Source organism: Lepus europaeus, chromosome 5 (genome assembly GCF_033115175.1).
Source record: "Lepus europaeus isolate LE1 chromosome 5, mLepTim1.pri, whole genome shotgun sequence".
NCBI classification, from domain to species: domain Eukaryota; kingdom Metazoa; phylum Chordata; class Mammalia; order Lagomorpha; family Leporidae; genus Lepus; species Lepus europaeus.
The window spans coordinates 21,260,642-21,274,861 of NC_084831.1; the positions used below are offsets into that span (position 1 = coordinate 21,260,642).

Genomic DNA, 14,220 nt, shown 5'->3' on the forward strand with positions numbered 1-14,220 from the left:
CTGGCTTTGGCCTGGCCCAGCCCCAGCCATTGCAGACATTTGGGAGTGAACCAGCAGATGGAAGATCACTTTCTTTGTCTCTTGCTTGCTTGCTGTGCCTTTCAAATAGATAAATAAAGCTTTAAAAAATTATAGAGTTTTTTCTTTTTGTATTAAGTTTTGAATATCCAGTGTGTATCTTACAGTATATCTCAATTTGGATTAGCCATATTTCAAGTAGCTAATAGCCATCCATGGCTCTTGGGTATCATATTAGCACATATCTAAAAGAAAGGTGAGGGGGCTGGCATTGTAGTACAGCAGGTCAAGTTGCCACTCACAATGCTGGCATCCCATATATGTGCTAGTTTGAGTCCCGGCTGCTTCACTTTCAATCCAGCTCCCTGCTAATGCACCTTAGAAAGCTGCAGAAGATGGCCCAAGTCCCTGGGTTCCTGCCACCAGTGTGGGAGACCTAGATGGAATTCCAGGCTCCTGGTTTCAGCTTGGCTGAGTCACAGTTATTGCGGCGATTTGGGGAGTGAACCAGCAGGTGAAAGCTCTCTTCTCAGTCTCTACCTCTTTTTCTGTAACTTTGTCTTTCAAATAAATATTAAAAAAAAAAAAAAAAAAGGGAAGGTGAGTGTCCTAGCCTGGAATTTAAGGACTTAGGCTTCACTGTATCTAGTGCTAAATGTAGAAGACCAAGGAAATCATTTGATAACCCTTCTGCTGCTATCAGATCTACCAATAATTTTCTCAACAAATACACTACAGCCAGCACCATACCTGCGGGTTCTGCATCTGAGGATTCAGCAAACTGCAGATTGAAAACATCTGGGGGGAAATTGCGTCTGTACTGAACACGCACAGACTTTTCATTACTCCCTCAACAATATAGTACAACAACTATTTATGTAGCACTTGCATTATATTTAGTATTACAAGTAATCAAGAGGTGACTTAAACTCTATGGGAGGATGTTCGTGAGTTATATGCAAATACCACACCATCATACATAAGGGACTTGAGCATCCATGGATTTTAATATCTGAGCCAGGTCCTGGAAAGAATCCCTCTGTGGATGCATGAAGACAGGTTTATTTATCCAGTGCCTGCCCTGTGGCAGGCACCATTCCAGGTGCTGGGGACGCTGCAGCAAACAAAACAAAGTTCCTGACTTCACAGAGCTTTCGATTAAAAAAAAAAAAAAGACTTTCTGGGGCCGTTGCTGCAGTGTAGTGGGTTAAGCCTTCACCTAATTATTATTAATATTATAATTATTAATTGTTATTAAAATAAATAAATCTTTGAAAAAAAATACAAGTTACTGGGGCTGGTGCTATAGAGTAGCAGATTAAGCCACTGGCTGCAATGCCAGCCTCCCATAAGGATGCCATTCATGTCCTGGCTGCTCTTCTTCTGATCCAGATCTCTGCTATGGCCTGGGAAAGCAGTGGAAAATGGCCCAAGTGCTTGGGCCTCTGGATCTGAGTGGGAATCCTGGAAGAAGCCCCTGGCTCCTGGCTTTGGATTGGCCCAGCCTTAGCTGTTGTGGCCATTTGGGGAATGAACCAGTGGATGGAAGACCTCTTGCTCTGTCTCTGCCTCTCTCTGTCTGTAACTATACCTCTCAGATAAATAAATAAAATCTTTTTTTAAAAGATTTACTTATTTGGGACCTCCGCTTGCGGTGCCAGCATCCCATATAGGCGCCAGTTCTAGTCCTGGCTGCTCCTCTTCCAATCCAGCTCTCTGCTATGGCCTGGGAAAGCAGTAGAAGATGGCCCAAGTCCTTGGGCCCCTGCACCCACATGGGAGACTGGAAAGAAGCACCTGGCTCCTGGCTTCGGATAGGCATAGCTCCAGCCCTTGCGGCCATCTGGGGAGTGAACCAACGGAAGGAAGACCTCTCTCTCTCTCTCACTGTCTGTAACTCTACCTCTCAAATAAATAAATAATTTACTTATTTCAACGACAGAGCAACAGAGAAAGGAACAGAGACAGATTTTCCACCCGTTAGCTTATTCCACAAATGGCGCAATAGCCAGGGCCAGCCCAGGCCAAAGCCAAGAGCCAGGAACTCCATCCTGGTCTCCCAAGTAGAGGGCAGGGGCCCAAGTATTTGGGCCATCATCTGCTGCCTCCAAGGAGCATAAGCAGGAAGCTGGATAGGAAGTAAAAGAACTGAGGCTCAAATCAGCTCTTGGATATGGGATACCAGAATCACAAGCAGTGGTTTAACCTGCTGCACCCCAACTCAGGCCCTGGAACTTATACTTTTTTTTAAAAAAAAAAAGATTTATTTATTTATTTGAAAGGCAGAATTAGAGAGAGAAAGGTCTTCCATCCACTGGTTCCTTCCCCAAATGGCCTCAACAGCTGGGGTTGGGCCAGGCGGAAGCTGGAAGCCAGGAGCTTCACTTGGACTTCCCATGGAGTATCAGGGGTCCAAGCACTTTGGGTCACCTTCTGCTGTTTTTCGTGGCCATTAGCAGGGAGCCAGATGGGAGGTGGAGCATCCAGGACTTGAATGGCACCCATGTGGGATGCTGGCATTGAAGCCAGTGGCTTACCCTGCTACTCTATAACACCAGCCCCAGTAACTTATAATTTCTTTTCAAAGATTTATTTATTTTATTTGAAAGGCAGAGCTACAGAAAGGCAGAGGCAGAGAGAGGGAGAGAGGTCTTCCATCCACTGGTTCACTCCCCAGAAGGCCACAGCTGCGCCAATCCGAAGCCAGGATCCATGGGCTTCCTCTGGGTATCCCACACAGGTCCAAGGGCCCAAGGACTTGGGCCATCTTCCACTACTTTTCCAGGTCATAGCAGAGAGCTGTATCAGAAGTGGAGCAGCCAGGACTCAAACCGGTACCCCTGTGTGATGCCAGCACTGCAGGCAGTGGCTTTACCTGCTATGCCACAGCGCTGACCCCAGTAACTTATAATCTTAATGGGAGGTAACATATGAAAAACAATTGCTAGTGTGTCACCTAGTCAAATGTGCTGTGAAGAAACACACAGTAGGGTATGGAGGCAGGGAAGATAGTGGATTACAATTTTATTTATTGATTGATCTTTTAAAGATTTACTTATTCATTTAAAACAGCCACAGAGAGAGAGGGAGAAACAGAGAGAGAGAGATCTTCTATTCACTGGTTCACTCCCCAGCTGGCTGCAATGGCAGGGGCTGGGCCAGGCTGAAACCAGGAGCCAGTAGCTTCTTCTGGGTCATCCACCTGGGTGACAGGGTCCTAAGCACTTGGGCCATCCTCTGCTGCTTTTCCCAGACCATTAGCAGGGAGCTGTATTAGAAGTGGAGCAGCTAAGAAACAAACCGATGCCCATATGAAATGCTAGCACTGCAGGTGACAGCTTTACCCTTTATCCACAACACCAACCCCTGCAGTTTTATTTTAAAAACTTATTTAAAATAAATAAATAAGTGTAGGGGGGAGGAGATATTTCTTCTCTTTGGTGATTCACTCCCCAAATATCTGAAACAGCCAAGGCTAGGTAAGGCTGAAGCCAGGAGCCCAGAACTCCACCTGAGTCTCCCAAGTAGGTGGGCGGCAGGGATACATTTGGGCCATCATTTGCTACTTCTCAGATGCATTAGCAGGAAAGTGAGGCAGAGCAGCCAGAATTTGAACCAAATATTCTGATATGTGATATGGGCGTCTCAAACAGCAGTTTAACCCACTACCACAACACCTGCCCCATGGATTGCGCTTTTTAAATAGGTGGTCAGGGAAGTCATCACTAATAAAAAGGAGAGTTAAGCAGAGACCAAAAGGCAGCAAGGGAGTGGATCCTGCATTTCAGAGGGAGAAGGGAGGTCCCAGGCAGTTTGTACAACTGCAAAAGACTTAAACTGATGGCCGGCGCCATGGCTCACTTGGCTAATCCTGCACCTGTGGCGCTGGCACCCCAGGGTTATAGTCCCGGTTGCCCCTCTTCCAGACCAGCTCTCTGCTATGGCCCAGGAGGGCAGCAGAGGATGGCTCAAGTGTTTGGGCCCTGCACCCGCATGAAGGAGGAAGTACCCAGCTCCTGGCTTCGGATCGGCGAAGCACCGGCCATAGCAGCCATTTAGGGGAGTGAACCAACAGAAGGAAGACCTTTCTCTCTGTCTCTTTCTCACTCTATAACTCTCTCTCTCACTGTCTAACTCTGCCTGGCAAAAAAAATAAATAAATAAAAATTAAAAAGACTTAAACTGAGGGTATCCCTGACATAGTCAAGGTGTGTGGGTGGGGCAGGGATGGGCTCATAGGAGGATAGTTGACAATGTCCCATCAGATAAGTAATGGGATGAGAGCTGCTCATATAGGTTTAATAAGGATTTTGGCTTTTTCTCTAAGTGAAGAATACTATAAAGTAATGAGGACACTGGAGATAATTACACTGAAAGCAATGGTTCTACTTGCTATCTGTTGCATAGGGTATGTGTATCGGAAGCAGCTAACACACAGCAGCTCTTTCCTACAGAACTAGGTTGTAACGCTAAGGTTGAGAATCTAACATTGAGTATAATCGGCAGGTAGGGCCATCTTAATTCTCATTAGACCATTCCAGAAAGCTGTTGAAGGAACAGTGTTGTGTGTGTGTGTGTGTGTGTTGCGATCCACATCAATAGTCTGCTGTGTAGATGTAGACTGTCCAAATACTGGTCTTCCTTCCAGACCAGTCTAGTGATTGGCTGGGAAACATTAAATATATGAACTTTTCTCCTCCTTCGCTATCACTAACCATAATAATTGGGGGAAACTCACTGTGAGGGAAAGAATCCATAAATTCAGAAGGCAGCATGGTAAAGAAATGACCTTGGTGTTAGGAAGAACCAAATTTGAATTTGAGTTCTGTCATTTACTGGCTGTGTGCCCTTGGGCAAGCTACTTTACCTTCCTGAATCTCTTTTCCCTCCTCTGTAAAGTGGAGAAAGGTACTATCTTTCAGTAGCATTTGGCATTTTTACACACATGTAAGTGGCTGGTGTGTAGCAACTGCTCAATAATTAGTAGCTTTGGGATGTGTTCAATACATATAAAGAACATCTTTAAAGAAAACACATGACTCCTCCCTTCAATCTATCCAGGGAGATGAGATATGCACAAAATATATTCAATAAGGTAGAATGTACCTGCTGAATATAAAATAACAGCTACCATTAATTGAATGCTTATAAAGCCAGGTGGTGTGCTAAGTGCTTTATAACTACCTCATTTATTTTTGCAACCTCCCTCTGTACTACTATTAGCTCTGCCTTACAAAAAAGGAAGCCGAGGCTCAGAGAGGGGAAGTGAATTGCCCAAGGTTGCACAGATGTGAGGGGTGAGCCTCACATCCTCAGCAGAGAAACCCTCCCCTGTAACTCCTAGGCCTCAATCAGGTTTTTACCATACTGCTCACTCATTTCCTGTCATTTTTTTTTTCTTTTAAATCTAACCCTACCTCAAAATGTCAGCTGAAATTTTGGTAAATACCACAGTGCCTCAAAGGAAGGAACTGCAGTTCTTTGGACTTTATAAAACTGGTGTCTGCACAGGAAAACAGAGACTCAGCAATTTTGCGACCTCCTCCGATCACCAACACGGAAAGTGCGCGCCTCTGCCCAATCGTGTAAGTCCCCAGGTTGGCCGGGGGGCATAGCCTAAGCCGTGGGGCTTGAGCCCGTCTGACAGCTGTCAGAGTTCTGCGTAGGACCAGTTCTCGGCCACCTTCTATTCCTATTCTGGACACTCTTTCCATGGGATCTTTTTAAAGTGATTTTTTTTTTTTTTGACAGGCAGAGTGGACAGTGAGAGAGAGAGACAGAGAGAAAGGTCTTCCTTTTTGCTGTTGGTTCACCCTCCAATGGCCGCTGCGGCCGGCGCATCTCGCTGATCGGAAGCCAGGAGCCAAGTGCTTCTCCTGGTCTCCCATGGGGTGCAGGGCCCAAGGACCTGAGCCATCCACCACTGCTTTCCCGGGCCACAGCAGAGAGCTGGACTGGAAGAGGGGCAACCGGGACAGAATCCGGCGCCCCGACCGGGACTAGAACCTGGTGTGCCGGCGCCACAAGGTGGAGGATTAGCCTAGTGAGCCCCGGCGCCGGCCTTTAAAATGATTTTTGTGGCTCAACAGGCTAATCCTCCGCCTTGCGGCGCCGGCACACCGGGTTCTAGTCCCGGTCAGGGCACCGATCCTGTCCCGGTTGCCCCTCTTCCAGGCCAGCTCTCTGCTGTGGCCAGGGAGTGCAGTGGAGGATGGCCCAAGTGCTTGGGCCCTGCACCCCATGGAAGACCAGAAGAAGCACCTGGCTCCTGGCTTCAGATCAGTGCGGTGCGCCGGCTGCGGCGGCCATTGGAGGGTGAACCAACGGCAAAAGGAAGACCTTTCTCTCTGTCTCTCTCTCTCACTGTCCACTCTACCTGTCAAAAATAAAAAAAATAAAAAATAATAATAATAAAAAAAACAACTTGTTTTAGAGACAAGAGGGAAAGAGAGCAAGAGCACTCCATCCCATGGGTTCACTCACCAAATGCTGCACCTGCAGGCTGGGCAAAGCACCATCAGTCATTCTTACGCCTTCCAGTACCACCTGTGAGGCTATGTCCATTTCCCAACCCTGAACTTCGCCCTGTTGGGGCCCACAGTACCTCAGGCTCAACGTGTCTACGCAGGAACTCATGTGTCCTGCCGCACCCACACTGTTTTCCGACTCGGAGAAACAAGTCCCATCACGGCCACCCAACGCCGCGCGACTCCTCCGGTCCTCCGCCTTTACCTCTGGCGTTTCATGAAATCATCCCATCTCTTACATTAAAAAAAAATTTTTTTCTCGGAGTTATTTCCCAGCCAGGGTTGTACAAAGCTCCTAACTGGTTTTTTTTTTTTTTTTTTCCTCCAGTCTCTCCTTTCCCAAGCTTTTCCCCACTTCACAGTCACGACTTCTTCATCCACTCACGTGAGGATGGACACGCGCATTCTCTGCACCTCTTGGCTCTTGTAAACAGTGCTGCGGCCAACGCCGGCATGCAAACATCTCTTCGAGGCGCTGCTTTTACCTGCCCAGAAGAGAGATTGCCGGGTTCAATCTTTTCAGGCACCTCCACCCTGTTTTCTATTTTACATTTTCTAATTTTACAGTGCACCCAGTTTAGGGATAAGCTCTTTCTTCAGTCTTATTAGTCCCAAGAGATTTCCTACACAGAACATCTCCAGGTCCTCGAACTTGAAGAACATACATGGTTTCCTAGAGGTCAGCCTATGACGTCACAGCGCGTAGCTCTGAGGAACGCCCCAGAGGCGGCCGCCGGCTGCCGTACGGCGGCACTGTGTCCTGCGCATGCGCGTCTGCGCGCCCGGCCGCCGAGAAGCGCTTTGGGCCCTCTCGGCACCCGTACCGTACGGGGAAGTGGCGCCGAGGTTTGTGAGTGTTGGGACTTCCTGCTGCGGCAGCGAGAACGAGCGGACAGGGTGGCTGAGGGCGGGCTGGAGTGACCTGCAGGCTGGGGACTAGTGACATGCGTGGATGAATAGAATTCCCGGCTTTGTGAGTGCCCGTGGAGGTGCCTTTGTAGTGTAAGTGCGCATGTGTTCTGGTTGCGGCCTTAGGAGGACCTACAGCATCATTTTAAGAGAGCGTCACGCTTCTACGCGGCTCGTTTTAAAGAAAACCTGGTCTGGTGCAGGCTCTGCCACTGACTGTGCGTGTCTCCGAATCTCAGTGGCCCCGTCTGTAGACCGCTTCGCCTTTCTTCTGAGTGTTGTTGGATGTCTGTTATGTCGTTTGAACCACGTGGCCTCGGAGTTAACGTTACCTATTGTTGGCTTCATTTTAGTTTTGATCCTTTGTCGGAGAGACAGGGAGCTCTCATCCGCTGGTTGACTCCCCAAAGGCCGGACCTGGGAACGCCACCCAGGTCTCCCACGTGGGTGGCAGGGGACCAGCTATTCAGACCCTTATATGCTGCCTCTCGTGGTGGGCGTTAGCGGGAGGCTGGACTCGGTAGCATAACGGGGACTCAAACCCAAGCACTCCAGTATGAGTTGTGGGGGTCCCAACAGGTGTCTTAAGCCACTGGGCCAAATGCGTGCCCCTGCCTTGTTTTATCATGAAGAGATTGAGTGCCAGGGTGAGAGGTTGCACAGTTTCCTGGAGACTGCACAGGGGGTTGCTGGAGGTTTCAGAACTTGAGTTCTGCTGTAGCTGTGGGCAGAAGTCCTTTTTAGGTTTCTGCCAGCAGTTCCTAAGATTAGCCATATAAAGATACTTGAAACGTTTTGAGAGAATGAGTTGATTTCAAGACCAGTGCCGCATTAGATCCGGTGTCCCTCCACTCCTCTGATGTATGACAGATATAATACTTTCCTAGGTGTATCCTGTGTGTTACCTGCCTGGGGAGCCTGAGTCCCCATTCTGTTGTCTTCCGCTTAATCAGACAGACACCATGGAGGCACCTCCAGTCACCATGATGCCAGTCACTGGGGGCACCATTAACATGATGGAGTACCTGCTGCAGGGTAAGTGAACCAGAGCGTTTGAATTACCTGTTTTCCCCTTTTTTGTTCAGTTTTCCTGGAGGTGACTGTTGCAGAAAGCAACTTGCAGTTCCTGACACTGAATAGACAACAGCTGGGGTGAAGCCGCCACCTGCAATGTTGGCCTCCCACATGGATGCGGGTTCACATCCCAGCTGCTCCATTTCTGATCCAGCTCCCTGCTGATGGCCTGGGAAAAGGAGCGGAATATGACCCAAGAGCTTGAGCCCCTGCCACCCACATGGGAGACCCAGATGAAGCTCCTGGCTTCTGGCTTTGGCCTGGCAGCAGCAGACGACCCAAGTACTTGGGCCCTTGCACCTGCATGGAGACCTGGAGGAAGTTCCTGGCTTCTGATCAGCTCAGCCCTGGCCATTGTGGCTATTTGGGGAGCAGATGGAAGATCTCTTTCTCTGTAACTCTGATATTCAAATAAATGAATATTTATTTATTTTATTTATGTATTTTCATTCTCTGCAATTCAAAGCCAGTATTAGTACAAGAATATATTTGGGAAGTTAAAGCAGGAAATAATACCCTATATGATTTTATTATTTTTTTTATTTATTTGAGAGAGAGAAAAAATATCTCCCATCTGCTGGTTCTTTCCCCAAATGCTTGCAATGGCCAGGACTGGACTAGGGCTAGAACCAGGAACAGGGATTGCCATCCAGGCCTCCCATATGGGTAACTGTGACACAGTTACCTGAGCCATACCTGCTGCCTTCCAGGGTCTGTGTTAACAGGAAGCAGAAGTCACGAGCTGGAGCCAGGCATTAAATCCAGGCACTCTGCTGTGGAACAGATGCTCACCTTTCTTGTTTGCTCTGACAGATTTAGTCAACAGCGTTTGACTATGCTCCTGGCCTTGGGGTCACAGCAATAGAGAAAGGTGACTAAAAACTCATGGTCATAAGTTCTGGTGAAAAATAAAGCAGGGAAGTGCGCAGAGGCTGGTGGGAGAGATGCTATTTTATTTAGCATGATCAAAAAAGGCCTCTGTGATAAGAAACATTTGAGGAGAGACTTGAGTGAAGTGATGGGATAAGACACACAGAAATTTGGAAGAACATAGAGAAATACATTGTCAGATAGTTGGCATTTTTAGGGAGTAGCAGGAAGGTCACTTGGGCTGGAGAGGGAGATCAGGGCGGGGAGTGGAAGGAGATGGTGTTGGACAGATAGCAGGGCCTTGTAGACAATGGTAAAGATGTGGATTTTATTCCGAATGAAACGTGAAGTCACTGGAGCGTTCTGAACAAAGGACACTCCTTCCCTGCCTTGTGTTCTACAGTACTATGTGGCTGTCTTGTGAGGAAGAGAGGAAGAAAGCAAGGGTGGCTACTATAAAGACCACACAGAAAGTCAAGGCAGTTAGAACTAGGTGCAAGTGATAAAGGCAGGCAAAGTGATTGGATATATATGTTTTTTTATGTGACAGAGTTAGAGAGAACGACAGAGAGAAAGGTCTTCCTTCTGTTGTTTCACCGCTTAGATGGCCACTACGGCTGGAGCTATGCTGTTCCGAAGCCAGGAGCCGGTGCTTCCTCCTGGTCTCCCATAACGGTGCAGGGCCCAAGCACTCCTCCACTGCCCTCTCAGGCCACAGCAGAGAGCTGGACTGGAAGAGGAGCAACCAGGACAGAATCCGGTGCCCAAATGGGATGCCGGCGCCACAGGCAGAGGATTAACCAAGAGAGCCATGGTGCTGGCCCCTGGCTTTTTTTTTTTTTTTTAGGATTTATTTATTTGAAAGAGTTACAGAGAGAGGTAGAGTCACAGAGAGAGAGAGAGAGAGCTCTTCCATTCTGCTGGTTCACTCCCCAAATGACCACAATGGCCAGAGCTGAGCTGATTGGAAGCCAGGAACTTCCTCCAGGTCTCCCATGCGGGTGCAGGGGCCCAAGTTCTTGGGCCGTCTGCTGCTGCCTTCCTAAGTGCAATAACGGAGTGGAATGGAAGTAGAGACAGCACCCATATAGGATGTTGGCATTGCAGGCAGAGGCTTAACCCACTGTTCCGCAGCACCAGCCATAAGTGGTTGGATTTTGCGTTTATTTTAACAATATGGATTGTATGTAGGATGTGTGATTAGAATAAAAGGAATCAAAGATGATTGTGGGTTTTATGGCCTGGGCAACTGGAAGCAGAGTTACCATTTACTTTAATGAGGATGACTGCAGGAAGATTAGTTAAAGATGAACAGGTTGGGGCCAGGGTTGTTGCATAGCAGGCTAGGCCTCCGTCTGCGACGCTGGCATCCCATATTGGTGCCAGTTCGAGACCTGGCTGCTCCACTTCAATCCAGCTCCTTGCTAATGCAGCTGGGAGGGCAGTGGAAGATGGTCCTAGTCCTTGGGTCCCTACACCCCCATGGGAGACCCAGAGGAAGCTCCTGGCTCCTGGTTTTGGACTGTCCCAGCCACGGTCATTGTGGCCATTTGGGGAGTGAGCCAGCAGATGGAGGATCTTGATCTATCTATCTCTCCCTCTTCCCTCCCTCCCCTCAATTGCTCTGTAACTCTAACTTTTTTGTTGTTGTTAAGATTTATTTATTTATTTGAAAGTCAGAGTTATACAGAGAGAGGAGAGGCAGAGAGAGAGAGGTCTTTCATCCTATGGTTCACTCCTAGGTGGCCTCCAAGTCTCCCACGCAGCTGCAGGTGCCCAAGGACTTGGGCCATCTTGTACTGCTTTCCTAGGCCACAGCAGAGAGCTGGATCGGAAGAGGAGCAGCCAGGACTAGAACCGACACCTATATGGGATACTGGCACTTCATGCCAGGGCGTTAACCCACTGCGCCAGAACTCCGGCCCCTGTAATTCTAACTTTCAAAAACTAAAAAATAAATCTTAAAAAAAAGGAAGCCCAGGTCTAAGCCCCTGCTTAAAAAAAAAAAAAAAAGATTAACAGATTAACATTGAACATATTAAAATGAAGATGTTTGTTGAACATCCAAGTGGAAAAATTCAGTATACAATTGGATATATGAGTCTGTAGTCTATGAGTTATAAATGTGGGAATCCTCGGGGGATAAATAAAATAAAAAACCATGACACTGAAAAAGAATGTGTGTGTATAATTTATGTAAGAACTCTGTTAGATGTTGTCATAAGGCAGAATGAAGCATTTCATTCTCTTTTAGTTAAATATATGACATAAAAAGGAAACTTGATATTTGTCCTATTAAATGGAAGACTTATTGGCTGGAAATGGAAAATAATTGTTGAAATAAATGACGTGGTAATAGTATCACTATATTCTAGGTAAATACCTTTGCCTGTTAAAGGCTCTGGGCCTGAGGCCTGCCAGACATTAGCACTACTGGAGAAAGCCTAGCTACTTCCTAGTGCCAAGTAAGAAAGTGTAAGAAACTGAAAGGGAACTACTTTCTGATAATGTTATAGAATACGATAGCAGTGTGACTCCTCTGGTCTCATGTGTTGGCCCTGTGCATTATAAAATGCTGTACTAAGCTGGTTTTTTTTTTTTTTTTTTTTATGTTTTTTTTAACCTTTTGTTAATCCCGTGACTCATAATGAAAGATGGGCCTCAGGAGTCCTTTTTCCCTCCTTAGGAAGTGTTTTGGATCACAGTTTGGAAAGCCTCATTCACCGCCTGCGTGGCTTGTGTGACAACATGGAACCTGAGACTTTCCTTGATCATGAGATGGTATTCCTCCTGAAGGGCCAGCAGGCCAGCCCATTTGTTTTGAGGGCTCGGCGCTCAATGGATAGGGCAGGGGCACCCTGGCATCTGCGTTACCTGGGACAGCCAGAAATGGGAGACAAGAACCGCCACGCCCTGGTGCGAAACTGCGTGGACATCGCCACATCTGAGAACCTCACTGACTTCCTGATGGAGATGGGCTTCCGTATGGACCATGAGTTTGTTGCCAAGGGACACCTGTTCCGTAAGGGCATCATGAAGATTATGGTGTACAAGATCTATCGCATCCTGGTGCCAGGAAACACAGACAGCATCGAGGCCTTGTCACTCTCGTATCTTGTGGAATTAAGTGTTGTTGCACCAGCTGGGCAGGACATGGTGTCCGATGACATGAGGAACTTTGCTGAGCAGCTGAAGCCTCTGGTTCACCTTGAGAAAATAGACCCCAAAAGGCTCATGTGACCAAGAAGATCTGTTTGTATTTGAGGACTAACCGCACCTGTTAGAAAAAAGCAGGTGGTATGAATGCCCTGTTTCACCACTGGCAGCCAGGCCTCATCCTTCATGAAAGAGGACAGCAGTGTCATTTAGTTGGTTCCTTGCACTATTTTTCTCATGTGCTGATTCGACTTTCATGACAGCCTTTCTAAATTAAATGCTCAGGCTAGCATTGTGAATCTGGAATAAATTAGGTTTTGGAAAGAAAAATTTACCATTTGTGTTTGATATTTGTAACATAATATGAACTCTGTTATATGGTAATAAAGGCTATAAAGAGAAGTGTCTATAAATCGATGGTTTCAATTCTTTACTTCCCTACTCTGCTAATTTGCTTACCAATTGGAATAAAAAAATGACAATTACTAGTTTTAATTTCAGTAGGGATGATGGATGATAGTTTTTAATAGCATTTGTCACTGAAAAAAATATTTTAAGGATTTATTTTATTTGTTTGAAATGCAGAGTTATAGAGAAAGAGAGGGAAAGACAGGGTGGGGGCAGGGGAGAGCTTCCATCTGCTGGTTCAATCCCCAAATGGTGGCAGTGGCCAAGATTGGGCCTTGTAGGAGCCAGGAGTCAGGAGCTTTCTCTTTGCCTCCTATGTGGGTGTAGGGGCCCAAAGACCTAGGCCATCTTTCACTGTTTTCCGAAGTGTATTAGCAGGGATCTGGATTGGAAGTGGAGCAGCTTAGTCTTGAACCAGCATTAATATGGGATGCCAGTATTGCAGGTGGCAGTTTACCCCACTACCCTACAAAACTGGCTACTGCTGAAAAATTTTTAAATGGTATTATCCAAGGAGATGTACTAGTTCTATTTTGGTATATATCTTTCTGGTTTTGTACTTGTTTATTTGAGAGAGAGAGAGAGCTCTTGTCCACTGCTTCACTTCTGAAATGTTCACAATGCCTGTGGCTGAAGTCAGGAGCCGAGAACTCAAAAATTGGGCTCACTGAATCTCACACGTGGGCAGCAGGAAACCAGTTACTTGAGCCATCACTGCTGCCTCCCAGGATCTGTATTGGCAGGAAACTGGAATCAGGAGCCAGAGCTGGGAATCAAACCCAGGTACTTCAATGTAGGATGTAGTCATTTTATTATTATTTTTATTTATTTGACAGATAGAGTTAGATAGTGAGAGAGACAGAGAGAAAGGTCTTCTTCCGTTGGTTCACCCCCCAGATGGCCACTACTGCTAGAGCTACGCTGATCCGAAGGCAGGAGCCAGGCACCTCCTCCTGGTCTCCCACACAGGTGCAGGGGCCCAAGCACTTGGGCCATCCTCCACTGCCTTCCTGGGCCACAGCAGAGAGCTGGACTGGAAGAGGAGCAACCAGAACTAGAACCTGGCACCCATATGGGATGCTGGCGCCACAGGCAGAGGATTAACCAAGCAAGCCACAGTGCTGGCCCCAAGGATGTAGGCATCTTAATCAAGAGATCAAATGCCTACTCCTAGTTTTATTTGTAATAAGCTTATGTATATGAGATATATATTTTTAATTCCATATATGCTAGTTTGTAGCTCCCCCTCTTTTTTCAT

General features: G+C 47.1%; 1 protein-coding gene across 7 annotated transcripts in view; it reads left to right on the forward strand.

Moving 5' to 3' along the window:
• The first annotated feature begins 7,323 nt into the window (after positions 1-7,323).
• The window catches only part of LOC133759570 (mediator of RNA polymerase II transcription subunit 18), a 187,565-nt gene continuing 180,668 nt past the window's right edge, over positions 7,324-14,220 (forward strand). For 3 of the 7 annotated variants that reach the window (XM_062190760.1, XM_062190764.1, XM_062190765.1), the window contains exons 1-2: positions 7,402-7,518; positions 8,342-8,489. In XM_062190760.1, the coding sequence (XP_062046744.1) occupies positions 7,498-7,518; positions 8,342-8,489 (169 nt within the window). In that variant the 5' untranslated portion in view covers positions 7,402-7,497. The other 4 variants (XM_062190779.1, XM_062190762.1, XM_062190763.1 and 1 more) reach the window with 4 other exon arrangements.